This window comes from Schistocerca cancellata, chromosome 1 (genome assembly GCF_023864275.1).
Source record: "Schistocerca cancellata isolate TAMUIC-IGC-003103 chromosome 1, iqSchCanc2.1, whole genome shotgun sequence".
In the NCBI taxonomy this organism is placed as follows: Eukaryota; Metazoa; Arthropoda; class Insecta; order Orthoptera; family Acrididae; genus Schistocerca; species Schistocerca cancellata.
The window spans coordinates 824,333,254-824,360,889 of NC_064626.1; the positions used below are offsets into that span (position 1 = coordinate 824,333,254).

The following is a 27,636-nucleotide window of genomic DNA, read 5'->3' on the forward strand; positions in this document are numbered from 1 at the left end:
CGAACAAAAATGAGACAAAAAAAATAAATAATAATAGCCGGCACGGTAGCTCAGCGTGTTCGGTTGAGAGCCGGTTGGCCTCTGTAATAAAAAACTGAGTGGAAGGATGAACCACCGAACTTGAACAGGATGTCTTGCGACGTCCGCAACGACCAAACACAACTACAATATACAACGATCAATCACAAAAAAACAAAAAAGGGGTTATGCTTCAAGCCCCGTAATCGCTGGGTCGCTGGATCGAGTCCCGTTCGTCAGTTTTTTTTTATTTTCAACACAGTCATTTTCTTTACTATTAATATTACAATTGATATAATGGGAAAAATACGTGTGATCGGATAAACTTTTATTAAATTTACAATATTATTTGGCAGTCTACAAACTTTTACTATCACAAATAATATAGTATTCGTAACTATCGGCTAGTGAACGACCAAACGCATAAAGTGATACTGAAAATGTATGCTTGTCCGTGATTTGAGAAATCCCTTATACCTGGAAGGAGCCCGAAACTACTTGTTACCTTCTAGTTTTGAGCGGCACAGATGCCTTTCGAAAGATGTACAATTAATCGTCGCTTTCGACATTGCGAGTGCAGGTTGCAGGATGGTATTTTTCGTAAAAACATGGAAAACATAAAGTTAAACAGCACCAGCTGCATTGAATTAACGCTATGTTTCCGCATACGGAAGGTCTTTTGAGATTTTCTGTGGAAAAACAAACCTCGTTAACATTTTCAAAAGCCTCTCTTTCAGTCGATAATTTGGAAGCAAACCACGCACAACGCAGCATTTAGTTAAATATCGGCGCTGATAAATGGTCATGCAGTATCGAGTGTATTTTAATAGCGTCTTCACGAGAAGCAATTTCTCGTTCTCTTTCGATTAAATACGAATAATTTCGAAGACACGGACAAGCATATATTTTCAGTATCACTTTATGCGTTTGGTCGTTTACTAGCCGATAGTTGTTGTTGTTGTTGTGGTCTTCAGTCCTGAGACTGGTTTGATGCAACTCTCCATGCTACTCTATCCTGTGCAAGCTTCTTCAACTCCCAGTATCTACTGCAACCTACATCCTTCTGAATCTGCTTAGTGTATTCATCTCTTGGTCTCCCTCTACGATTTTTACCCTCCACACTGCCCTCCAATGCTAAATTTGTGATCCCTTGATGCCTCAAAACATGTCCTACCAACCGATCCCTTCTTCTAGTCAAGTTGTGCCACAAACTTCTCTTCTCCCCAATCCTATTCAATACCTCCTCATTAGTTACGTGATCTACCCACCTTATCTTCAGCATTCTTCTGTAGCACCACATTTCGAAAGCTTCTATTCTCTTCTTGTCCAAACTAGTTATCGTCCATGTTTCACTTCCATACATGGCTACACTCCATACAAATACTTTCAGAAACGACTTCCTGACACTTAAATCTATACTCGATGTTAACAAATTCCTCTTCTTGAGAAACGCTTTCCTTGCCATTGCCAGTCTACATTTTATATCCTCTCTACTTCGACCATCATCGGTTATTTTACTCCCTAAATAGCAAAACTCCTTTACTACTTTAAGTGTCTCATTTCCTAATCTAATTCCCTCAGCATCACCCGACTTAATTTGACTACATTCCATTATCCTCGTTTTGCTTTTGTTGATGTTCATCTTATATCCTCCTTTCAAGACACTGTCCATTCCGTTCAACTGCTCTTCCAAGTCCTTTGCTGTCTCTGACAGAATTACAATGTCATCGGCGAACCTCAAAGTTTTTACTTCTTCTCCATGAATTTTAATACCTACTCCGAATTTTTCTTTTGTTTCCTTTACTGCTTGCTCAATATACAGATTGAATAACATCGGGGAGAGGCTACAACCCTGTCTTACTCCTTTCCCAACCACTGCTTCCCTTTCATGCCCCTCGACTCTTATAACTGCCATCTGGTTTCTGTACAAACTGTAAATAGCCTTTCGCTCCCTGTATTTTACCCCAGCCACCTTCAGAATTTGAAAGAGAGTATTCCAGTTAACATTGTCAAAAGCTTTCTCTAAGTCTACAAATGCTAGAAACGTAGGTTTGCCTTTTCTTAATCTTTCTTCTAAGATAAGTCGTAAGGTCAGTATTGCCTCACGTGTTCCAACATTTCTACGGAATCCAAACTGATCTTTCCCGAGGTCAGTTTCTACCAGTTTTTCCATTCGTCTGTAAAGACTTCGCGTTAGTATTTTGCAGCTGTGACTTATTAAACTGATAGTTTGGTAATTTTCACATCTGTCAACACCTGCTTTCTTTGGGATTGGAATTATTATATTCTTCTTGAAGTCTGAGGGTATTTCGCCTGTCTCATACATCGTGCTCACCAGATGGTAGAGTTTTGCCATGACTGGCTCTCCCGAGGCCATCAGTAGTTCAAATGGAATGTTGTCTACTCCCTGGGCCTTGTTTCGACTCAGGTCTTTCAGTGCTCTGTCAAACTCTTCACGCAGTATCTTATCTCCCATTTCGTCTTCATCTACATCCTCTTCCATTTCCATAATATTGTCCTCAAGTACATCGCCCCTGTATAAACCCTCTATATACTCCTTCCACCTTTCTGCCTTCCCTTCTTTGCTTAGAACTGGGTTGCCATCTGAGCTCTTGATATTCATACAAGTGGTTCTCTTCTCTCCAAAGGTCTCTTTAATTTTCCTGTAGGCAGTATCTATCTTACCTTTAGTGAGACAAGCCTCTACATCCTTACATTTGTCCTCTAGCCATCCCTGCTTAGCCATTTTGCACTTCCTGTCGATATCATTTTTGAGACGTTTGTATTCCTTTTTGCCTGCTTCATTTACTGCATTTCTATATTTCCTCCTTTCATCAATTAAATTCAATATTTCTTCTGTTACCCAAGGATTTCTATTAGCCCTCGTCTTTTTACCTACTTGATCCTCTGCTGCCTTCACTACTTCATCCCTCAGAGCTACCCATTCTTCTTCTACTGTATTTCTTTCCCCCATTCCTGTCAATTGTTCCCTTATGCTCTCCCTGAAACTCTCTACAACCTCTTGTTCTTTCAGTTTATCCAGGTCCCATCTCCTTAAATTCCCACCTTTTTGCAGTTTCTTCAGTTTCAATCTGCAGTTCATAACCAATAGATTGTGGTCAGAATCCACATCTGCTCCAGGAAATGTCTTACAATTTAAAACCTGGTTCCTAAATCTCTGTCTTACCATTATATAATCTATCTGATACCTTTTAGTATCTCCAGGATTCTTCCAGGTATACAACCTTCTTTTATGATTCTTGAACCAAGTGTTGGCTATGATTAAGTTATGCTCTGTGCAAAATTCTACAAGGCGGCTTCCTCTTTCATTCCTTCCCCCCAATCCATCATAGTTATGAATACTATATTATGAATACTATATATGAATACTATATTATTTGTGATAACAAAAATTTGTAGACTTCCAAATGGCATTGTAAATTTAATAAAAGTTCATCCGATTACACGCATTTTTCCCATTATATCAATTGTAATATAAAGAGTAAAGAATATGATTGTGTTGAAAATGAAAAAAAAAAACGATGAACAGGACTCGATCCAGTGATCCAGAGATTACGGGGCTTGAAGGCTAACCACTTTTTTTTGTATGATCTCATTTTGTTCTATATTTCTCGTGGAATTTGTTCGGGGCGGACGCCCGATGACACCCATTTAGGTTCTTCGTTGATCCGTTCACTCAGTTTTTTTATTACAGAGAGTAGTTAAACCTCTGACCGAACACGCTGAGCTACCGTGCCGGCGAACCACTCGGCTGCCGGCGCTTCATGGTAAAAATGGCCACGCACAGGTATATATTTGACGACCGAAATTATCTTGCGATTTACTCAGTAACGTTTCAGAAGTACGCGCTACTGCTTACACATTTTATTGTCCTCATGGAGTACTACGAGTGTACGAAGTTTGCAGGAAATCCGCGTTCCAAACTTCGTGGTCCCCTTGTGAGTACAGGCGTCCACTGATGACGACACAAAGGTGATGAAATATGTTTGGTCATTTAAGAGAACTATTAAATGCCGATTAGGTTTCGCACTGCTCGTACGGAGATGCTGGTGTTGCAGGCGGTGTCGGCTCTGCGTCAGCTGTACAGCTCGCCGCGGGAGGTGGACCTGTTCGTGGGCGCCGTGGCGGAGCGGCCGCTGCCGGGGGCACTCCTCGGCCCCACGCTGGTCTGCCTCGTGGGCGACCAGTTCGCGCGCCTGCGCAGAGGCGACCGCTTCTTCTACGAGGAGTCCGACCAGCCGTCCTCCTTCACCGAAGGTACACTTCTCCTCCTCTTCTTCATTTTTGTGTTCCCTGCTGACTTACCTTTAATTCCCAAACCATCGTTACAGTGATACATCATAGATACGATAGTGGAAATCAATATAAAGGCAGGGTTCCTAAGAATTATTACACTGAAGAGCCAAAGAAACTGGGACACCTGCCTAATATCGTGTAGGGCCCCCACGAGCACGCAGAAGTGCCGCAACACGATGTGGCATGGACTTGACTGTCTGGAGTAGTGCTGGAGGGAACTGACACCATGAATCATGTAGGGCTGTCCATAAATCAAAAAGAGTACGAGGGGCTGAAGATCTTTTCTGAACAGCACGTTGCAAGGCATCCCAGATACGCTCAATAATCTCCACGTCTGGGGAGTTTGATGCCCAGCGGAAGCGTTTAAACTCAGAAGAATGTTCCTGGAGCTACTCTGTAGCAATTCTGGACGTGTGGGCTGCCGAATTGTCCTGCTGGATTTGCCAAAGGCCGTCGGAATGCACAATGGGGCATGAATGGATGCAGGTGATCAGACACGATGCTTACATACGCGTCACCTGTCAGAGTCGTATTTAGACGTATCAGGGGTTCCATATCACTCCAACTGCACACGCCCGACACCATTATAGAGCCTCCATCAGCTTCAACAGTTCCCTGTTGGTATGCGGGGTCTATGGGTTCATGAGGTCGTCTCCATCCGGTCGATACAATTTGAAACGAGATGTGTCCGACTAACCAACATACCGGGTGATCAAAAAGTCAGTATAGATTTGAAAGCTGAATAAATCACGGAATAATGTAGATAGAGAGGTACAAATTGACACACATGCTTGGAATGACACGGGGTTTTATTAGAACAAAAAAAAGTTCAAAAAATGTCCGACAGATGGCGCTTCATCTGATCAGAATAGCAATAATTAGCATAACAAAGTAAGACAAAGCAAAGATGATGTTCTTTACAGGAAATGCTCAATATGTCCACGATCATTCCACAAAAATAGCTGTAATCGAGGAATAATGTTGTGAACAGCACTGTAAACCATGTCCGGAGTTATGTGAGGCACTGACGTCGGATGTTGTCTTTCAGCATCCCTAGAGATGTCGGTCGATCACGATACACTTGCGACTTCAGGTAACCCCAAAGCCAATAATCGCACGGACTGAGGTCTGGGGACCTGGGAGACCAAGCATGACGAAAGTGGCGGATGAGCACACGATCATCACCAAACTACGCGCATCTGTCGGACATTTTGTGAACTTTGTTTTGTTTTTTTTGGTTCTAATAAAACCCCATGTCATTCCAAGCATGTGTGTCAATTTTTACCTCTCTATCTACATTATTCCGTGGTTTATTAAGTTTTCAAATTTATACTGACTTTTTGATCACCCGGTATTTCCAGTCATCAGCAGTCCAATGTCGATGTTGACGGGCCCAGGCAGGCATAAAGCTTTGTGTCGTGCAGTCATCAAAGGTACATGAGTGGGCCTTCGGCTCCGAAAGCTCATATCAACGATGCTTCTTCAATGGTTAGCATGCTGATCTTGTTGATGGTCCAGAATTCAAATCTGCAGCAATTTGCGGAAGGGTTGCACTTCTGTCACGTTGAATAATTCTCTTCAGTCATCGTTGGTCCCGTTATTGCAGGATTTTTTCCGGCCGTAGCGATGTTGAAGATTTGATATTTTACCGGGTTCCTAACATTCACGGTACACTCTTGAAATGGTCGTACAGGAAAATCCTCACTTCATCACTATCTCGGAGATGCTGTGTCCCATCGCTCGTGCGCCGACTATAACAACACGCTCACACTCGCTTAAATCTTGATAACCTACCACTGTAGCAGCAGTAACCGATCTAACAATTGCGCTAGACACTTGTTATCTTATATAGGTGTTGCCGACCGCAGCGCCGTATTCTACCTGTTTACTTATCTCTGTATTTGAATACGCATACCTATACCAGTTTCTTTGGTGCTTCCGTGTATGTAAGTAGTAGATACATATAAGACATAAACAGTCATTGGTTTCTTTCATAACATCAGTAACAAAATAAGTCGTTTGCAGTCCCTGGATGGAAATCGGTATAGAAGTATTCATTGTCCCCTTGTGTTATTGCATTGTTAGTACTTTGTCCAACCTCCATCCCCAATTATCTCAACTATTATCTTCGGCGTTGATTTAGCTAGGGTTTGTAGTTCTTGCAGTGAAACTGTCGCCCAATCTTCTCACACCGCTCTTTTCATCTCATATATGGAGTCAAATTGCGCTCCATAAACACGCCTTGCAACTATTCCCCAAAGGTTTTCCACCGGGTCCAAATCCGGGCTACGCGCAGGCCAGAGCAGGTCATGGATATCTTCATTTTAAAACTACTTTTTTCTTCTGCAGAAACGTGGACAGATGCGTTATCTTGTTGAAACATTACGCTTTTGTCCCTCAGGTCCTAATACATTCTAGTCCATTCTGTCTCCAGCATCTCAGTGTACATATTACAGTTCATTCTAGTGTTCACCCAAGCAATGCTGCCCGAATCATAACCGTTCCACCACCAAAATTTCTACTCCTTCTTACCTGCTCCTCTTTTCTCAGATCTTACCAACCACACTGAATTCCATCCTCACCATCTAAATTAAACTTCTTCTCATCACTGTACATCACTTTATTCCATTCTCAAATCCATGACGTATGGTTTTCAGTAAACTCCAGTTTACCCTGTTTATGTTTCGGTGTTAGACCTGGCTTCTGCAGTCGTTTCTTCAATGCAAGGTGTTTGTCATTTAACAAAATGTGTTGTACACGTCTGGCAGGTAATGGCAACTGTAAAACAGCAAAAAGTTGGAGAACAATAGTAACGGTTTGTGCCCCTTGATTTGCGCAAGCGTAACCGTTTAGATGCCTCAGATATTTTCTGCTTTTCCCATATATCCCGTTCTCTCCATATCTTGTTCGAATCTAACGAAATTATAAATCACTGCGTTCGAAAGGTTCAACTTCTTGGCGATTTGACGATTGTAGAGTCCCATTCCCTTGTACATACCAATTTTTGTTTTTTCATCACATGATAACTGTTTTCCGCGTGGCAGTGTCACAGTCTTCGTTTATGTACACAATACGCACTGTCACTAATGGTGTCTGTTTTCTGTCTGCAGGAAAGGCATGTACAGGCACAGTAACATCGCGCAGAGCCGACTGCCTTCATATCCAGTTCCACCCTCTGTCATCTGAATCGCTGATGTCTTGCTATATACCGTACTACTGACATCAAATGCGATATCATTTGACTGAATATGTCAGTGTACTGGGTATCATGCTACTGCATACACACTGCGCATAACTGTACCAACCGACAATGTTAATTTTCCTACGAATATCCATGCCTTTATACTAATTTCTATTACTGTTTATGAAGATCGCACATTATAAACACGTTTAGTCAAATCTAATTCTTCAACTGGTATGCATATAAAATGAGAGATGGTCTTCAAAATTAAAAATATTCCAAGTTGAATTAATGCAGAGTACTTGTAATTCCAGGCCTGCCCTGTTGGCCGTGCGGTCTAACGCACGTCTTTCCGGTCGGGAAGGAGCGCCGGTCCCCGGCACGAATCCGCCCGGCGGATTTGTGTCGAGGTCCGGTGAACCGGCCAGTCTGTGGATGGTTTTTAGGCGGTTTTCCATCTGCCTCGGCAAATGCGGGCTGGTTCCCCTTATTCCGCCTCATCTACACTATGTCGGCTATTGCTGCGCAAACAAGTTCTCCACGTACGCGTACACCGCCATTACTCTACCACGCAAACATAGGGGTTAGACTCGTCTGGTGTGAGACGTTCCCTGGTGGGTCCACCGGGGGCCGAACCGCACAATAACCCTGGGTTCGGTGTGGGCGGCGGAGGGGTGAAGTGGACTGCGGTAGTCGTCGTGGAGTTGCGGACCACTGCGGCTGCGGTGGAGATGGTGCCTCTCCGTCATTTCTAGGTCCCCGGTTAACATAGCATAACATAGCATAACTTGTAATTCCTGGCAATTTACACGGCCAAGTCAGATTAATGTGACCAAGGCTTATGTTCGACGTCATTGTGCAAAAACCACTCACAATCGGTCCGTGGCAGCTCTAGCAGTGGAGGGTATATAAAGCTTGCGAGGGGATGCAGAAAATAGTGCAGTCATTGTCATGCGGAAACGGAGCGATTTTTCTGATGTCCAACACAGCCCGATCATTGACTGGCAGGCCAAGGGTGAAGGCATTTCCGAAGCGGCCAAGTTTGCAAACTGTTCGAGTGCCGCCGGGGTTAAAGTATACCGTGCATGGCAAAATGGGGGCATCCAAAAGCGGAGCAAAGGCAACTGTGGCACACCACGGGCCATAGATGATATGGGTGAGCGGCGGCTGCGGAGGTGTGTACTGACGAATAGAAGTGCAATTGTAAAGCAACGGGCTGCCAAGATGAACCAAAGGGCCACCAACAGTGTCTCATCAACGACTGTTCAGCGAATATTGCTGCATAAGGGCCTCTGCAGCAGGTAGGGGTTTATGAACCCATGCCCACTGCTGTGCATTGACGACAAATCCTGGAATTTACATGCCAATACCGCAACTGGACATGAATGGTGACAGGCGTCCTTTTCAGATTAATCACGTTTAATGGTGCTTCAGACAGATGGCCATTGGCATGTACGGGATGAAATGTCTGAAAGAAAATACCCTGCAACAATCGTCGGAAGGATCCAGATGGGAGGGTGGAGCGTTATGGTCTGGAGAATGTTTTCGTGGCATTCTCTAGGTGATCTCGTCATTCTGGAAGGCACAAAGGATCAAAACAAGTATGCATCTGTCCTTGAGGACCAAGTCCACACCTACATGCAGTTCGCTTTTCCTCGGCAGCATGGTGACTACCTGCAGGTCAGTACGACGTGGCACACGGCTCTCAGTGTACGGGCATGGTTCGAAGAGCAGCAAGATGGTTTATCGTACTCCACTCGCCACCGGATCGAGAACCTGTGGGACCACATCGACCGGGCTGTTTGCACTATGGATCTTCAGCTGAGAAATCTAACGCAGCTGTCCACGGCCCTTGAGTCGGCATGGCTCAGCGCTGGTACCTCCCAGACCCTCATTGGCTCTCTTCCTAACCTGTCTCGCAGCGATTCGTGCTGCAAAAGGTGGTTCTTCAGGCTGTTGACATCTGACCACATTAACATCGCTGGACAGTGTATATTATTAAGCAACTATCCCAGATACCGGAACCCAGAACCCAGTATCAGTTGCAGGTTTCCTCTCTGGCAACTTCCAGTGGCAAAAATTTAATTTGTAATATTTTGCGTACTTATTTCGAATTTAAAGTTTCAAATCCTTTCATAATCTACTTATTAAGAAGCATATTCCTATGTCAAAAGTTTAACACAGTAGGACAAGTATTACAGTTAGAAACCATGTGTTTGTCATGAGGCAGCGTAACTGGCGACGCGCAAATACCCGCAATTTATTCATTCAGTATTTGAGAATCAGAGCACAAAGCGACTTTCAACAAACTTTGCACATAATTTCAAAGATTTACGAACTTTTTCTCGCTGACAAAATGATTAAAGAAGTTTAACGCTTACTACATCTTCGCTGTTCATTCAATAAAACTGCATCACCAGACATGACGTTTCAATTTATTACTGCCTTACTAATGACACTATTCGTAATACAGTTTGCAGACAGTATCCATATATACTACTGAATATCCTTGCAAAGTATATCATAGTTCAGGAGATCATCATCATACTTATCTCAAAAGTTTTCAGCACCAGGCTGGGTCTGTTTCGAACAGAAGGCTGTCCGTCTAATTCTCTGTTTTCTCATCATCTTTTTGTTTACACACTGTTCCTCACCTCTTTTTTCAACGCACTCCTTCATACTTTTCAGTCATTTAACCTTTGGTCTTCCTCTCGCCCGTTTCCTTCGCATCTCCATTTCATGTATCTTCTTGGGAATCTTCTTGTTTTCCATTCTCTTTAAGCGCCCATACCACCTCTGCCTTGATGTTTCTGTCCTCCTCTGCAAGGGTTTCTCTTTCACTGTTTCTCATAGTTACATCTTAAAGACATGTGTTAGCCTCACTTACCTGCTTTGGACTGACTTAACAAATATGATTTAATAACAGTCTAACAATCTTTAGCACTCTACCTGACAATGGCATAAAAGCCGAAATCTGTATTGTACAAAAGACAACTATAATAATACAGAGTCAAGTGGCGGTTTACTCTTTTAAAAATTTCCCTTACCCTTTGGTTCCTCATCCTATCTCTCATTGTTGCGCCCACTCGAGGGACTCCATTTCATGCGCACGTAACATGCTTACATCTTTTTTCTTCATTGCCTATGTTTCAGATGCATGGATCAGCATTGGGATGTAGTGACTTCTGTGTATTATTTCTTTACTTTTTTGTAGGATGTCTTGGTTCCAAACCAGGTAGGTACCTTACACTTCGCACGAATGCTTCTGCCTGTCTACCACGTTCACTGATTTTTTTTCTCATTTATTCCAATTTCTTCATCACACTTTCCAAGTACTTGACACTTTCCATCTTCTTCTATTGTTCACCCCCCAACCCTTACTCCGCTAGTTGTTCTATCTTTATTTCTAGGATCTCACATTTGTTTATATTAAATTTCGTTCCATACTGTCTCACTGTTTCTTCCCAAGCATCTAGCTGTTCCTGAATCTCTTCCTCCCTGTTTCTCCAATTCATCAAGTAATCCGCGAATGCTATTGCTTTCAATCTTGCGTTCTCCAGTTTTTTTCTGCCACCTTAGTCATTTTTATATCTAAGGCCACAATGGAAAGGATAGGTGATAATGCACTACTCAGTTCACATAACTTATTTGCTAGAACCAATCCATCCGTTCATTTCTCACTTTCATACAGACTTCCACAGTACATCTCCTTCACTCTGTTTGTTGTCTCTTTTTTCATCCCATTCTTTTCTAGTGCTTTCCAGATCGTTCTTCTATAGACGCTATCAAATGCCTTTCCTATATCGAGAACGGCCATCAGAAGACCTTCTCCGAATTCGTAGTGCTGCTACTGGAGCTACCTCACTGCAGTTATGATGACAACAGTTGACCTTCTAGGTCTGAAACCATGCTGCTCCTCTCTCAATTTGTTCTCGACCCTTGTTCGGATTATGCTCTCCAGGATCTTCTCATATATCTTGCCACAATGTGGTATTAGTGTGACTCCCCTGTAGTTTCTACAATCCTTCCTACTCTCTTTCTTGAGTATAGGGACAATTAGTGCCCTCTTGCAATCTTCTGGAGTCTTCTACTCCTTGCACACAATCGTCATACACCCAGTGTTTCCCAACCTACCCTTCTGCCTTCAGCATTTCGACTCTTACTTCGTCCACACCGTATGCCTTTCTTCCTTTCATCTTGTCCAGTGCCATTTGCATTTCCTTCCATGTCAGTTCCTCCTCCCCCGTGAGTTTACGTCTGCCTCCTGTAGTCTGTTATCCTCATCTCCAAGTCCGTTCGAATTTAGCAAGTGCTCAAAATACTCCTTCCACACAACCTTCAGTGTCTTTTTGTTATTAACCTTTTTCTCCTTTTTATCCATCATTGCTGCAGCCTCTCTCAAACCTTTCCTCTTATTTTTTACCGTTCCATCCTGCTGTCTTCTTCCATCATATTTGTCCATTCTTCTATCCACTTCCTTCTCTCCTCAGCCGCTGTCTTATTGGTCTCTCTCTATTTTTTTCTTATTGTCCTCTCTTGCTAATTCCATCCTTTTTCTGAACTACAGTCTGAACCTTGTTCTTCCTTTCCACTACCTCCTTGACTCCTTCATTCCACCATAGTGCCTCTGTTTTCTATCACTTGTCCTTCCACAAACAGTTATACAGCTTCTACCACAGCACATTTAATTGTCTTCATTCCTCTTCTCCTGCCTTTGGTTGATCCTTTGGGAACCTTCCCCTTATAATATCCTGATATTCTTTCTCGAATTCCTTTTCCTTCAGTTTCCATACTCTGATTCTCCTTTCCTGGTTCTCTGCCTTCTCCCATTCCCTCCTGATTCCCGTGCCCATTACCAATAGTTGGTGGTCACTATCCAATGCTTCAAGCGATAGTACACTATTGGCCATTAAAATTTCTATACCAAGAAGAAATGCAGATGATAAACGGGTATTCATTAGACAAATATATTATACTATAACTGACATGTGACTACATTTTCACGCAATTTGGGTGCATAGATCCTGAGAAATCAGTACCCAGAACAACCACATCTGGCTGTAATAACGACCTTGATACGCTTAGGCATTGAGTCAAACAGAGCTTGGATGGCGTGTACAGGTACAGCTTCAACACGATACCACAGTTCATCAAGTGTAGTGACTGGCGTATTGTGACGAGCCAGTTGCTCGGCCATCATTGACCAGACGTTTTAAATTGGGGAGAGATCTGGAAATGTGCTGGCCAGGGCAGCAGTCGAACATTTTCTGTATCCAGATAGGCCCGTACAGTACCTATAACATGCGGTCGTGCATTATCCTGCTGAAATGTAGGGTTTCGCAGGGATCAAATGAAGGGTAGAGCCATGGGTCGTAACACATCTGAAATGTAACGTCCACTGTTCAAAGTGCTGTCAATGCGAACAAGAGGTGACCGAGACGTGTGACCAATGGCACCCCATACCATCACGCCGGTGATACGCCAGTATGGCGATGACAAATACACGCTTCCAATGTGCGTTCACCGCCTTGTCGCCAAACACGGATGCGACCATCATGATGCTGTAAACAGAACCTGGATTCATCCGAAAAAATGACGTTTTGCCATTCGTGCACCCAGGTTCGTCCATGAGTACACCATCGCAGGCGCTCCTGTCTGTGATGCAGCGTCAGGGGTAACCGCAGCCATGGTCTACGAGCTGATAGCCCACGCTGCTGCAAACTTCGTCGAACTGTTCGTGCAGATGGTTGTCGTCTTGCAAACGTCCCCATCTGTTGACTCGGGGATCGAGACGTGGCTGCACGATCCGTTACAGCCGTGCGGATAAGATGCCTGTCACCTCGACTGCTAGTGATACGAGGCGGTTGGGAACCAGCACGGCGTTCCGTATTACCCTCCTGATCCCACCGATTCCATATTCTGCTAACAGTCATTGGATCTCGACCAACGCGAGCGCAATGTCGCGATACCATAAACCGCAATCACGATAGGCTACAATCCGACCTTTATCAAAGTCTGAAACGTGACTGTACGCATTTCTCCTCCTTACACGAGGCATCACAAAAACGTTTCACCGGGCAACGCCGGTCAACTGCTGTTTGTGTATGAGAAATCGGTTGGAAACTTTCCTCATGTCAGCACGTTGTAGGTGTCGCCACCGGCGCCAAGGTTGTGTGAATGCTCTGAAAAGCTAATCATTTGCATATCACAGCATCTTCTTCCTGTCGGTTAAATTTCGCGTCTGTAGCGCGTCATCTTCGTGGTGTGACAATTTTAATGGCCAGTAGTGTACCTTTGTATCCGTTGCAGTCCTCTTCGTTTCCCTGCCATAGAGAATTTAATCCAACAAAGATTTCTGCGCTAGATTGCTGCTGTATCACGTTACTTGGTGGCTATCTTTCTTCCGAAACCAGGAGTTACCTTAACTCAACCATTTCTCTTACAGAGTTCCAGCAATGTCTTTCATTTCTACTTCCCCATACTTCTGCTACCAGTACATTTTCATACCCTTGTCTTTCATTCCCTACGTGTGCATTCAAGTCTCCCATGACTATTATCCTTGTCCATTTCACTAATTTTGTAGTTACTTCTCAAAGTCCTCCTTCTCTTGAGATGTACAGCCCACCCGAGGGACACACAGTTGAATCACCTCTGTACTTCTTCTGTTTGTCATTATTCTGATCTTTATTATCCTGTCCCTTAAACTTGTACCTCTTATTTTAGGCTAACCCTCACAACAACTCCCACTCCCTTTTGTTTTCTTCCTCATTTCCACTCCAACACAACCTGTAACCTCTTCTCAGTTCCCTAACGCTTTCTCCTTTTCATTTTGTCTCTCCCATTCCTGAAATGTCTAGCTTTATCTTTTCCACCACATCCGCTGTCCCCTCTCCCTTCCCTGTCAGTGTTCTAATGTTCAAAATTCTGATTCGTTGTCAGTTTGCCTTGCCGGGTCGTTGCCTTTTACATCCATTCTTTCCGAGGCTAGTTCCCTTGTTGAAAGTTGGTTGTTGATCCACTGCTAGCTAGGTGGGCCTGTTACAGCTTCACCAGAGCTGACAGGTTTCGGAGTTTCTACAGGTCTTTCACAGCTACCATATCGGTCCTTGAGCACTCAAAGTCCCCATATACTTCAACCCTATAGGCCATCCCCTGCTTTGCGGTATTGTCCGCCTCCCACCAGTTGGACGAAGGTTTGGTATTCTGATAGGCACTGAGATGCATGAAAAACTCCCTTTTGCTTAAGATGGAGCTCAAATTACCCAAATTATATTCATCTAGTGTTTCATTCTCAAAATACATGGGGACTTCCAAGGAACTTCAAGCATAATTTCAAATCTTTCCCAATTTTTTTTCCTCGGTTACATGCATAACGTCAAATATTTAATATATTAACTCATTTGTAAAGCAATCTGACGTTTAAAACTGAAAGCAATCTGACGTTTGAAACTGTTTTATATGTCGGTGTTCGATTGTTTAAAGAACTGGGGGTTTACTGGTGTGCAACTAACGCCACTCATTCTTTTTTTGCTTTAATCTTAATTACAGATCTGATTATGGCAGTGCAAAAACTTTGTTATAAATAAATAAATTATTAAATGATCTAGACGACTTTATTCATAAAAATACACAATTGTTGCAGACACATGTAGGAAATTTGTGTTCTTTATTCGACCGCCTCCGTAGGGGAGGGGTCAGTGTAGATTGCTGCCATGTGGAGCGTCCGAGTTCGATTAGTGATGCTGCCAAGGACTTTTTCTTGGTAGGAGGACTGGGCTGGGATGCATCCAGTTGAGGAGCTGCCTGTTTCAGAGGCAGCGGCTCCAAGGTCTAATGTCGACAACGACCGAGAGAGCGGTGTGCTGACCCCACGTTTCTCCGTACAAAGTCCACATAAATCCATTGCCCGAGGATGACGCAGCTGGCATTCGAGATCGCGTAGCCTGATCGCGAAGTTTCGTTTCGTTTCGTGTTCTTGGCTAAGCGAAGACGTGAGGCATAGACGACATACAAACGCTGGATTTTTATTCCATGATGCCATATTTTTAAGTAACAGCTCAAGGTATACTAACATTTTCCTACTGTTATTAATTCTAGAAAATCTTGCACAGGACTTGACAAATAACAGGAATACCAAGTACCGCTTTTCAGAATATTTATTCCTTAATACGAGAGTTCCCCAGATAGTATGGGAAATATTCACAAACGGTTGTGCAAACTCTATGGAGCATCTGTTGTGGACAGAAGTACAGTTAGTCGCTGGGCACGGATGGTGAGGTCACCAGAAGGCCAGAAGGCGGAGCTCCACGATTTGCCGCGGTCGGGGAGACCATCCACGGCTGTCACACCTGACATGTTGCAGTGAGCTGGTGTTTGGGCCATTAAACGATGCCATTCGTGGGAGACATTTTGAGGACGATGAGGGGGTGATTCCGCCACCAGCACAAGGATTGGTACCGACTGGATATATATGCCCTTGTTTAGCTCTGGAGGAAGGCGATAGAACGGGATGTTGATTATGTGGAAAAATAGGGTGTGTAGATAAAACACCGTCCTTCGTGTGTGTAATTCTCATTATGTTCAATAAAGAACTGTTGAAGAAGAAATGCGGTTCATTACTTCCTGGTTCGTTGCATCTTCTGGCAATAAAATGCAGTCTTGGTTCGCCTTCCCACGACGTTTTCTGTGTGATAGTTCCAATTTAAATTTTTCGTATTGATAATCCCTAGGTACTTTGTTAATCGACAGATTTAAGTTTGTATGATGTATCATGTACGAAGGTTGACTGAAAAGTAATGCCTCCACCTTCGTAACTCATCAACAGTTGGCAGCATTGGTATGCGGCAGGTACTGGCTAGTTCCGTAGCCACTTCTCTAAAGCTCCAGTTGGCGGGAAGCCTTAGCATTGAACGGTTGTGTTGTTACAGAGTAAAGTATGGAACCCTGCGCAGACGGTCGGTCAACGCGATTTAAGCAACGTTCAGTCATTGAATTCTTGACAGCGGAAGGTGTCATCCAAAAGGAGATTCATCAGAGAATGAAAGTAGTTTATGGTGATTGTATTGATGTGAGTACTGTGCGTCGTTGGGCGAGTAAGTTTAAAGATGTTGAGGCGGGAACATCTGACCTGCGTGACAAAGAGTTGGACGGACTGTGACAGCAACCACCGAGAACGATATTTTCTGAATCCATGTGTCAACAGACCGTTTTCTTGGAGGTGTTTCTTTAATGTTTTAACACTGTATACATTCCATAGTTGTACCGAAAATCATGTCAGTCATGCGCGTCTATTATTCAACGGATTACTTGTATTTTCTTTCTTGTTTATTGGTGTGACCTCAGCAATTTTCCATTCTTCAAGTCGGATCTTTCGTCGAGAGAGCGCTTCCACATAATTGCTAAACATAAAGAGCTATATCATCAGTATACTTCGAAAGGAACGCAAATGGTATACAACCTGTACTGGAAGATTTGCCATTGCGAAGTGAAAAGTTGCTTCACTACCCCAAGGATGTCTGCTTCAAAGCTGTTCATGTTGGCAGCTTTTCTTGGTTCGAATTCTAAAATGTTTATTGCATCTTCTATGACAAAAAATCGCATTTAATTATTCCATTTCAGTGGCGTGGTCGTCTGTAACGTTACCATTGGTAACACATAGCGAAGGTATTGATTGTGTCTTGCCACTGGTTCACTAAACATACGACCTCTTTGGATTTTCTCCCAGATTATGAAACAAAGTTTCATTACGGAAGCTATTAAAAGCATTTCGCCTTGAAGTCCCCGCTAAGTTTCAGGCATCTGTTAACAGTGGCCAGTCTCGAAAGTTTTGCATTCTTTTAAGTCCGTGTTGTTTTAATTTTTTAATTTAATTTTATTTATTTATTTATTTTTGGTTGGTCCCGCAGCAGTGTTGTGATGTGTTTAGTGTACCTTGAGGGATCTGTTCCGTTTCCTAATAATTTATCTGATATAAAACTCGTATTTTCTGTCTTTTAATCTGTGTCACATTTTGTCGACGTCACCGTTGATGGCAAAGCTTGGTTAAAGCCTTTCCCTTGGAATTGCACCAAGAGAACTTTTTCTGCTTGAGCAGTGAATTTTTTAACAGAACTTAATAACACATATATGTTAATAATATCACATAATGTATTACTAGACACTTGTGTGTCATGAAGTTAAGTTACATGATTACCACAAGTACTAGATAGTTGTATACATTGAGGCGACAAAAGTCATGAGCCTGCGATATGCACATATGCAAATGACGGTAGTATCGCGTACACAAAGAACAAAAGGGTAGTGCACTGATGGAGCTGTCATTTGTATTCAGGTGATTCATGTGAAAAAGTTTCCGCTGCTTGATAGGAACTAACAGACTTCGAACGCGGAATTGTAGTTGGAGCTAGACACATGGGACAGTCCAGTTTGGAAATCGTTAGGATATTCAATATTCCAAAATCCAGTGTCAATAGTGTGCTGAGAATACCAAATTTTAGGCATTACCTCTCACCACAGATAACACAGTGGCCTTCACTTAACGACCGAGAGCAGCGGCGTTTGCGCTGTCATTGCTAATAGACAAACAACACTGCCTGAAATAATTGCATAACCTAATACGGGACTTACGACGATCATATCCGATAAGAAAGTGCGGTGAAAGTTGGAACAGACGACTGACGCAAGTGCCTTTGCTAACACCCCGACATCGTCTGCAGCACCGCTCGTGGGCTAGTGACCATATCGATTGGACCCTAGTCGACTGGAAAAACGTGTACTTAATCAGATAAGTCCAAGTTTCAGTTGGTAAGAGCTGAAGGTAGATTTAGAGTGTGGCACAGACCCAACGAAGCCATGGCCCACGTTGTCAATAAGACCGTGCAAGTTGGTGGTGACTCCATAACGGTGTGGACTGTGTTTATATGGAAATGGACTGGGTACTCTGGTCCAACTGACCGGGCCATTAACTTGAAATGGCATGTTCAGCTGCTTGGAGAATGTTTGTAGCCATTCATAAACTTAATGTTCCCAAACAACGATGCAATTTTTACGGATGACTATGTGCTATGTCACCAGGCCGCAACTGTTCGGAATTGGTTTGAGCAACAGTCTGAACAGTTCAAGCTAATGATCTGGCCATCCACATCACCTGCCATGAATCCCATCGAACTTTTATGAGACATAATCGAGAGGTTAGTTCGTGCACTAACTCCTGCTCTAGCAACGCTTCCGCAATTATGAATGGCTGTAGAGAAAGGGTGGCTCAATATTTCTGCAGTGGGCTTCCAGCGACTTATTGAGTCCATGGCACGTCGAACTGTTGCACTATGCTGGGCAAAAGGAGGTCTGACTCGATATTAGGAGGTATGGCATGACTTTTGTCGCCTCAATGTAATTCACTTGACGCTGGTTGACTACAATAGTCTACGAATGTTTCAACCTAAGAGTGGACTTATTTTCATGTTAGTGGTAATTACGTAGTAAGGAGATCTTATCTCAGCATGACAAATGATACTGTGTTTTTAAGGTAAAAATCCACTTATTTCCCATCTAGAATTGCAATGACATCTTTGTTGGGCTTGAAACATTTCCTAGCCGGAAGTAAGAATGAGCTAAACTGGCGAATAGTATGAATTTTCTAATGTTTCTTACTTCGGATTACTCAGCTTTTTATCGCAGCACATTCACAGACAGATGCATTGTTCTCGTGGGAAACAACAGGTATTTTTTTTAATTTTTTAAACCCAGACCTTTTATCAGAGCTTTTCTCATCCACTTCTTCCAGAAACTGAAATGTTATTCACTACAGTTTTTACAGTAACCAGTAAGAAGCATCCTTTTGCATGCCGGCAAACACTGCTAGCGCCATCTGCAGCACAGGATACCGTCTGTAATCAAAGAAGGGCGACCGGAGCGGTCCTCATCATGGACGTTGTCAGGGCCATCTTTGAATTCTCGTACCCACTTACGCACTTTGCTTTCACTCATAACAGTATTACCGTACACTTCGCAGAGCTCTCGCTGAATTTCTGCAGCAGACAGGTTCCTTGCTGACAAAAACTGTATCACTGAGCGAACCTCACACGTGGCGGGCGAGTTGATAGTCTTATTAAACATTTTGAAAGCACACAACAGAACCCGTACAGATTAGCTACAGAGCTGAAACTGAACACAGTTGTTTCCGAGGCGTGCCGGTACACGATGCACGCGCTCGTTGCGGTATGCGCGCGAACTACTAGTGCCTACAACAAAACGAACCTTACTTAAAGCACACGCCTCGTACTTGTTTTGGTGGAGTCCGTCGTAGACCTCAGAGGAACCACGCAACACTACAATCTTTACTCATCATGGCTATGCAGCCCATTTACTTTTAACATTCAGTAAGCTGGGGTTACTTTGGCCCTTTGCAGGTAACTTTTGCCCACTGGTCGGAAAAAGTTTCAAATTTTTTTCACGCTAAAATTAATTCATTAGCATGGAGTAAACAAGGCAGGATGCATTCACAATGTGCGAAGAAAGATCTAGAAAGTCGTGAGTTCCGTGAAGTAATACTGTGTTGGCAGCACTGGACTCAATGTTAATCGTAAATAGTTCAACAACTATTACACCCCAATAATTTCTGCCTGGAGGGCCACATCAGTTAAACTGAAAGTGTGGTGGACGTAATTTTGCATTCTGTTTGTGTTAGGTAATGAGAAACGTTCGTTTGTGTGAAATACAATTCAGATAAAATATTTAACATTTCTGTAAAATGGTGCACATTTTTGCAAAATATGGGGTTACTATTGCCCTGTCCAATTGCTCTGTCCGAAGTAACCCCAAAATAAAGATGAAGTTGTGCTAGAATATAATACAGCTTCTGGAAGTTATTCTGATGTACAAGATTATGTCCAACACCACAAAATGTTGAAAGATAAATTAGCAGTTGGGCAATATGTACGTATGTGTGTGTGTGTGTGTGTGTGTGTGTGTGTGAATTCGTAAGGGACCAAACTGCTGAGGTCATCGGTCCCTAGACTTGCACACCACTTAAACTAACTTATACTAAGAACAACACACACACCCATGTCCGTGGGAGGACTCGAACCTTCGGTGGGAGGGGCCCCGCAATCCGTTACATGGCGCCTCAAACCACGCGGCCGATCCGCGCAATATGCTTCAGTTTTTTTTGCGACAAAGACGAATATTCCGGAATTGGGAAAGAGGTGAGTGATGAGGGTGCTAAAGTGCTACTGCAAAAGGACAGAACAATAAGATGGAGGATTCGGTAAGAATTATCAGTCCAACACGACTAACAAAACGTGGCTATTTTCAGGTACCAGAGCTTCAGTAATTAATGTAATAAGGTTCGAACTCATATTGTACAGTAGCCTTAACATGCAATATATTCTCTTCGTAAATAATTGCTATAGTGCAACACATGACTTGAAAATGAATTAGCTTACTTGTGAAATATACTACATTTGTATATTCACTGTATCACCTTCTGAATGAAGTTCAATATTCCATGTTCCTACCTTCAAAATATAGTGTTTTAATTTATTCTGTGCCCTTGAACGTCGAATCTAGAGATACTCATTGAGTTTGCTTTGTCCTAACATCATTTTACCGCTTTATTTCTGAAGAAATGACTGAGTGGGTCAAAGAAGCCCTGAGTGTGGACGGAATTGGCCCACTTTTATTTCATGGTACCAAAGTAAGAGATGTAATGTGTTTTGTTTAATATCTTTTTAAATTTGTTGTTTTTCTCTCTGCCAATATCAATCGTTTTCTTGCCTTATATAAAAAGACAGGTAAACTGGGGACCCAAATAACCCCAGTCAACAGTTCGGGCGTCTGGTTGCTTCGATGGATCTCGCTTCATAGCTCGTTTTTCATAAATTAATCGTGGGTCCAAACACATAAAAATAAACTGCATGCTTTATTAATAAAGACATTTGAACCATGATGATAATGCTGGAAGCTGAAGAAATTAACCAAAATTTGTGCCACAACCGTGACTTGAACAAATGTTTCGTTGTTTACGAGGCGTGTGAGCCAGCAAAATAGGTAACACAGCTGCATGGATTATCCTACTCCAGTGCTCTCCCTAACACAAACTTCAGTTCACATCTTTATTATTTTCCGCTTCTTACATCGTCACTATTGCCGAGGCTCTCCTGTATTGGAGTAGCACCCCAACTTTGGACGTAATGGGGAAATCCCGCCTGTACCTCCTGGCGTACGTGATCTTTAGATCAGATATAATTTTTTTTTTTTTTTTTAGGCATATGAGTCTCAACCTTGTCTACGATAATGTTGTAAGCTGAAGAAATGAATTAAAGTAAGCTGAAGATGTGAATTGAAATTTGTGTTAGGGAGACCTTGGACTAGGGTAGTTCGTGCTGCTATGTTACCTACACTGTTACTGTGTTGTAAAGACTAGCACTCCTCCATAGTAAGCAATCAGATCCAGGTTCAAGTCCCGGCTGTTGCACAAATTTTAATTCATAAAGTTGAGACTCATAAGTCTCAGCTTTAATTGTATCAGGTCTATATATTTGATATATTTGAATCATGTTAGTCTGTTAACAGTTTCTGTGTGCTACTAGAAGCAATTGCATATCTTGCAGTTACGGGAAAATCCAATAGTGTAATCCTCTGGTTTTCATTATTATCATAGTGCTTATAACTCGGTTTCATTATCGTTTCAGCACAACTGGACAGCATCAGGAAGACAAGTTTAGCGAGAGTGTTGTGCGACAATACGAATGACCTGGCCCAAGTGCAGCCGCTAGTATTCGTCCAAGCTTCATTCTTGTAAGTTGCTGATACATTTGTACTTAATTATGGTTCGTTACAGCGGAATCTTTCTCCGCATACAGTTCAAAGTCAGCTATGTGATTCCTGGCTGTTGTAAGTACACAATCTTTATCCGTTAGGCCTTTGTGTATAAGGAGCACACTGTTCACTTAAAAATTATTTGCACTCTAAAAAATTATTGTCACTTAAGAGTCCATTGACACCCATTCTAGCTAATAATAGAAAGTTCTTCCCACGGCATGTTCTTATTTTCTGGTGAATTACTAATATAGTCCATATAAGATAATGCTGCATTTCTGATTATTCGAAAATGTTTTGTTTACAATCTGGAGTAAAAACATAATCGCAAACTTTTGTAATGCATCACTCGTAAATACAACAATGCAACTATTATGAATTACCAGCAAAACCGCAGGCCCACTGTGGAAATCCGAAGATGCTTTGATGATTTAGTGGTAAAATTTATTTGTTAGACCCCTACACCAAACCTTACAACAATTTCTCTGAATATGTAAGTAAAATAAATAACGAAAATATTTCTTCTAATTTCAGGAACCAAAGAGTCAGCTGCACGAGTCAGTCAATACCTCGAGTCGACCTCAGACACTGGAGGGACGAACCAGTACCTGTGTGAAATCTGCTTTGTGTAACACTTCAAGGAAAGTGGGATTGCTGTAAGGACATACGAGTACTGCCACAATTCGAATGTTTAGCATGTTTCCAAATAAATGACATTCTTTTGAATGTACAGTTTTCCACAATGCTTTTCTTTCCAGTCATGAACAACTGAATAAATCACAACATATTTCTATTAGCATCTAGTGCAGAATGTCTTGTCTGTTTATTTGTGTGTGTGTGTGTGTGTGTGTGTGTGTGTGTGTGTGTGTGTGTGTTTGTGTGTGTGTGCGTGCGTGCGTCTGTTAAGATTAATATACAGTTCAGAAACGCAGAAATCCTGCAGATTTGAATTTACACATAGCAATTTAATTTATTATTACGAAAATTCAGTAGTTTTTTATGTTAAAACATTAGAAATCAAAGCTAGCGTTGTTAGAGGCAGCTTTCTGCAAAACTGCCTTAGAAATCTGAATCAAGTTATCACAATGTATGCCAAAGTATTTATATTTCTGTTTGGGACAAACTAGAAACTATAATTCAGCTTTCATAGAAAATTTGTGAAACTGGCACTAATTGTATGCACATTTCCTTGTGGCAACTAGTGTAGTATGGAAATTACATACAAAATTTAACTAGTCTGTATCCTCTTACACATTTTAAAATGCACCAAAGAGAGTATATATAATGAGACAAATCAAGAGTGGAGCATGATTCAAAATTTCTCTTTAATGTTTATGTATAGTTTCGTCTGTAGAAAACAAAAGTTGATCACGTTCTGTGCCATAATATGTACTTATTCTCCTGTTTGTCAGAGAAAATATAAAACTGCTAATACATTATATTAATATATTATGCAATACAAATATATTCTGTAACTATACTATGCAAGTTTTATGGTAAGATCAGAAAATTGGTGAATGTGTGTAATGTTTACAGAAAAAGTATAACGGAGACCAGTAGAAAGATGACAGTGAACATTTAAATGAAATGTTGAAAATTAATGGCAATGATGGTGGTGCAGGAAAGCTACTGTGTGAGAACAATATAACATAAACATATGCGATTTGCTTTTTACTAACATTTACGTAAAACCATCTTGAAAACAACACTGAATTGATATGACACACAAGTTATGCACTCAAATGTGTTCTGTAAGTGTACAATATTATAATATGATGCGTTATGCAATAGAATGTTTTGAAATGAAAATGCATGAATTTTAAAGCAATTAATGGCTACAGAAATCCAAATTCACTGTGAAATACCGAAAAATTGAAACCTCCATTACTTCAGAAAGCATGTACCATTCAACAGTTTGCAGGATTTTCTGTTCATAAAAATTCTGAACATTGCACTTATGTTAATGTGTACAGCTTTTACTTTTTGCATTTTACAAATCACGCATTCAGTCTTTTTGAAATTTTTCAGCATCATTTGGGTTTAGTCACAAATGATCACATAAGTTCTTACAAATTTCTGACCTTAGAACAGATTGATTTTTTCGTTATGAAATGGAGTCTCGTACAGTAATCTCCAATACATACATATCAACAATCCACTGCAAAAATAATTTATGTGAATGACGCAAAAGTTCAAAATCACCTCTGATTGAAATCATTTCGACACTGTCTCGGAGTGGGTTATTTGGTGTATTATGGAACAAATTACCAAGAAACCCAGTATTTCCACTAGGAAATAATAATGGATATGCTAATGAACACAGTGACGAATCTAAAACAGGGATGTTTTGGATTGTACCAGATTTTTTAAAAAAGAAAACACCATATTTCTTTTACATAGTGGCTCGCCATCCAAAGTGGTAAAAATAGGGACCAAATCAGTTTGAAATGCGTCGTTGTAACACTAGAGGACTAAATTTTTATTAACGTAATACCCATACAAACAGGAACTTACATCAGATTTTGTGGTGAGAGCGGCAAATGAACACAAAGTTAGTTTCGTTTACTCTGTCTGTCATACAAAAATATGCGAAACCGACACCATTAAACAATGTTATGTACAGTCTGTGTTGCCCTCGAAGGCTTCATTACTATGAACTTTTGTCTTCCACTGCTGACATCACTGACCTAGAAGTTGTGACATTGTAGCTGCCTGGTAAACATGTGTTACTGCAAAAGAACCATCTGCAAAATTTAAACATGAACGTTCCTAGAATGCGATTTCACGCAATGTTGTTACTTTCCGGTGTTATTTTTATCGTAACACCTGGTCGGTCTGCGTGATGGAACATGGTAGCAATGTGAGAAACACTGGAAAACGTTTCTCATGTGTGATTTTTTTCCTTTTAACTCTCTTAACGGCTATGTGCATACGTAAAGTTTTTGTCCATATCTATGGCGAAGTACCATTCGAATTACATTAGTATCATTGGTCTCTTTTTTTATAGTTAATCTTAAAATCGGTTCTTCAGTTTTTGATGTTCACGTACCATATGAATATTACGCGTCTACAGATGTGAACTGACACCACATTATATAAATGTAAGCCGCTTCATATCTTTAATTTTGTATAAAACTTCAGTGTTATTGCTCCTGACGGGAATGGGGAGACTCATCTCTTCATCTGACATAAAACGTCAGATTGCTGTTTACTTAGTATCGTATGCCCCTACATTCTGTTGACCACAGTAAATTATCTAAAAAGAGCAATCTTTATTTGATAATGCGTTAATGTTTGTCCCAGTTTCTTTTTGTAGAAGAGTAGGTAAAGAATAAATACTTATTTGCGTATCTGAGAGTTGTTATCGATCTCACATGTACGGTATACGCTGGATATTTCCTGATTTATCTCTTCAGACAATTACTTGACATTTTCTAAGTCGATTTTTACGAGAAATTAGGTATATTTTGTCGTTAACTAATGAAATGTTTTAAGCCATTTCTCTCTCACGTAAGTCAAGCTATTGTCACTAAGTACGCGTCCTACTATAGTAAATACGTGCTCAATGTTTGAAGCTAATCGTCCTTGACATGAATGCAATACATTCTTGCAGTAACCCAGTACAGATCGTACAAGTCATTTAGATTCTCCAATTGATTTTACCCTCGGATGAACTATGCATAAATTCATTACCGCATTTAACATATAAATCGGGTGTATCGATTTACTCAGAAATGTCCAAGTCTGTCTTCTATCCAAAGATTACAAATAACACTGTGTGTAATAACTTATTTCTAAGACCTGACTGGGCCAATATTTGAGATTCTGAGCAATTTACTTTATGTAACAATTTATCTCGGAAAAATTAACTCTGGGAAGACTGCTGTGTCGGTGTCTTTGCTTAATAGCGACATTTTCCTTGCTTTCTTCATAAGGTTATTTTATTCTTGTGACTTCAGCGTTTTTCTTTACCAGCGTGAAGTCCAGGAAAAAGAGGGAACAGTTGTACTGGTATTCAGTTCACCGTTACTCACAATTGAAATTTCCACTCCCAGTAATAATTCTTTATTTTCTAGAGGCCTTTTTAAGTGGATAGCACTTCAACATATAGTAAGTTACATGATTCTTAACACACTCATGCTAACAGACATTCTAACACACAAGGTGCATAAAATTTTATTTCTTTGGAAATAATTTTATTTATTAGTCTAAACCAATGTTACCTTCTTCAAAAAACCCCATTCTGTATTATACACATTTCCAATCCCCGAAGCACCTCTGGGACTGTATCTTTGGGACAGCTAAAGCTTTCTCAGAGATGCGTTTTTAATTTAATTTATGTTTGTGAAACTGTGGTTCTTTTCTTCAGTTTTGCGAATAGAAAAAGTGACGTGGTGCCAAATCTGGCGAGCACGCACGATAAACAAGATCCTCACCAGGCCGTGAAGGCCCAAGAGGTCTCTACTAGCGGCCGTGTCCCACACTGCCGTGCGGCGTCTTGTGGATGCCGTAGGAGGATCACGTGGTCAGCTCGCCGCTCTCCAGGCCGTTTAGCAGACTTTCCAGACCGTGGAGTTTAGTAGCTACCCAGTTGGCACCAAGAGGCTGATCACACCCTGTACGAGTCCTCTCAATAAGGAAAAATCCCTGGCAGCACCGGGAATCGAAACCGTGTCCTCTGCATAGCAGCCGTCTCCACTGACAACTCAGCTACGGAGGCGGACGAATAAGGACAATGAGGAATCATTAAAGTACTGCGTTGGCCAAAATTTCACGAACAACAAGTATGTGCAGGTTCATTAACGTGATGCAAAAGACATAAATTTTTTTCTGCACAATTACAGGCGTTCTTTTTTTCGAATTGTTTCAAGCGAAGGGCCTTGAATTTTTAAGTATTGTAGCAGCTCCTACTCCTAATTGATTGTTAGAACTTGTAGCAAAGACTCGTGGAGCACCATGCCATTAAAATCGAATAACGCAGTGAGCATAACATTCACACTGGATCATACCGTATTTGTGACGCTTTTTAAGGGTTTGTGATCCAGACTGCTTGTGTTGAGAGGATTGAACCTCAGTTTAGACGTCATATTCGTAAACCTATGTTTCGTCGCATGTTATGATACGTTTCAGTAGTTTTGCATCATTGCTGACTTCATCGACTGGTGTTGTGCGTCCAAGGTGTTCTTCATATTCAACTTCTTTACTGCCTCCATAGACACGATTCATAACATACTCAACAAAAGCAATATTTAACATTCTTAAAGCTTTACTGCTGTTTGTTCCGTTGTTATAGCAAGATTTAT

General features: G+C 41.6%; 1 protein-coding gene across 1 annotated transcript in view; it reads left to right on the forward strand.

Annotated features, from left to right (window-relative positions):
* Positions 1–23,772, forward strand: part of LOC126188476 (peroxidase-like) — a 181,742-nt gene extending 157,970 nt beyond the window's left edge. The window contains exons 15-17 of the mRNA XM_049930083.1: positions 4,098–4,296; positions 22,207–22,312; positions 22,868–23,772. Coding sequence (XP_049786040.1) covers positions 4,098–4,296; positions 22,207–22,312; positions 22,868–22,949 — 387 coding nt within the window. The 3' untranslated portion in view covers positions 22,950–23,772. The remainder of the gene's footprint in view (positions 1–4,097; positions 4,297–22,206; positions 22,313–22,867) is intronic.
* The last annotated feature ends 3,864 nt before the right edge of the window (positions 23,773–27,636 follow it).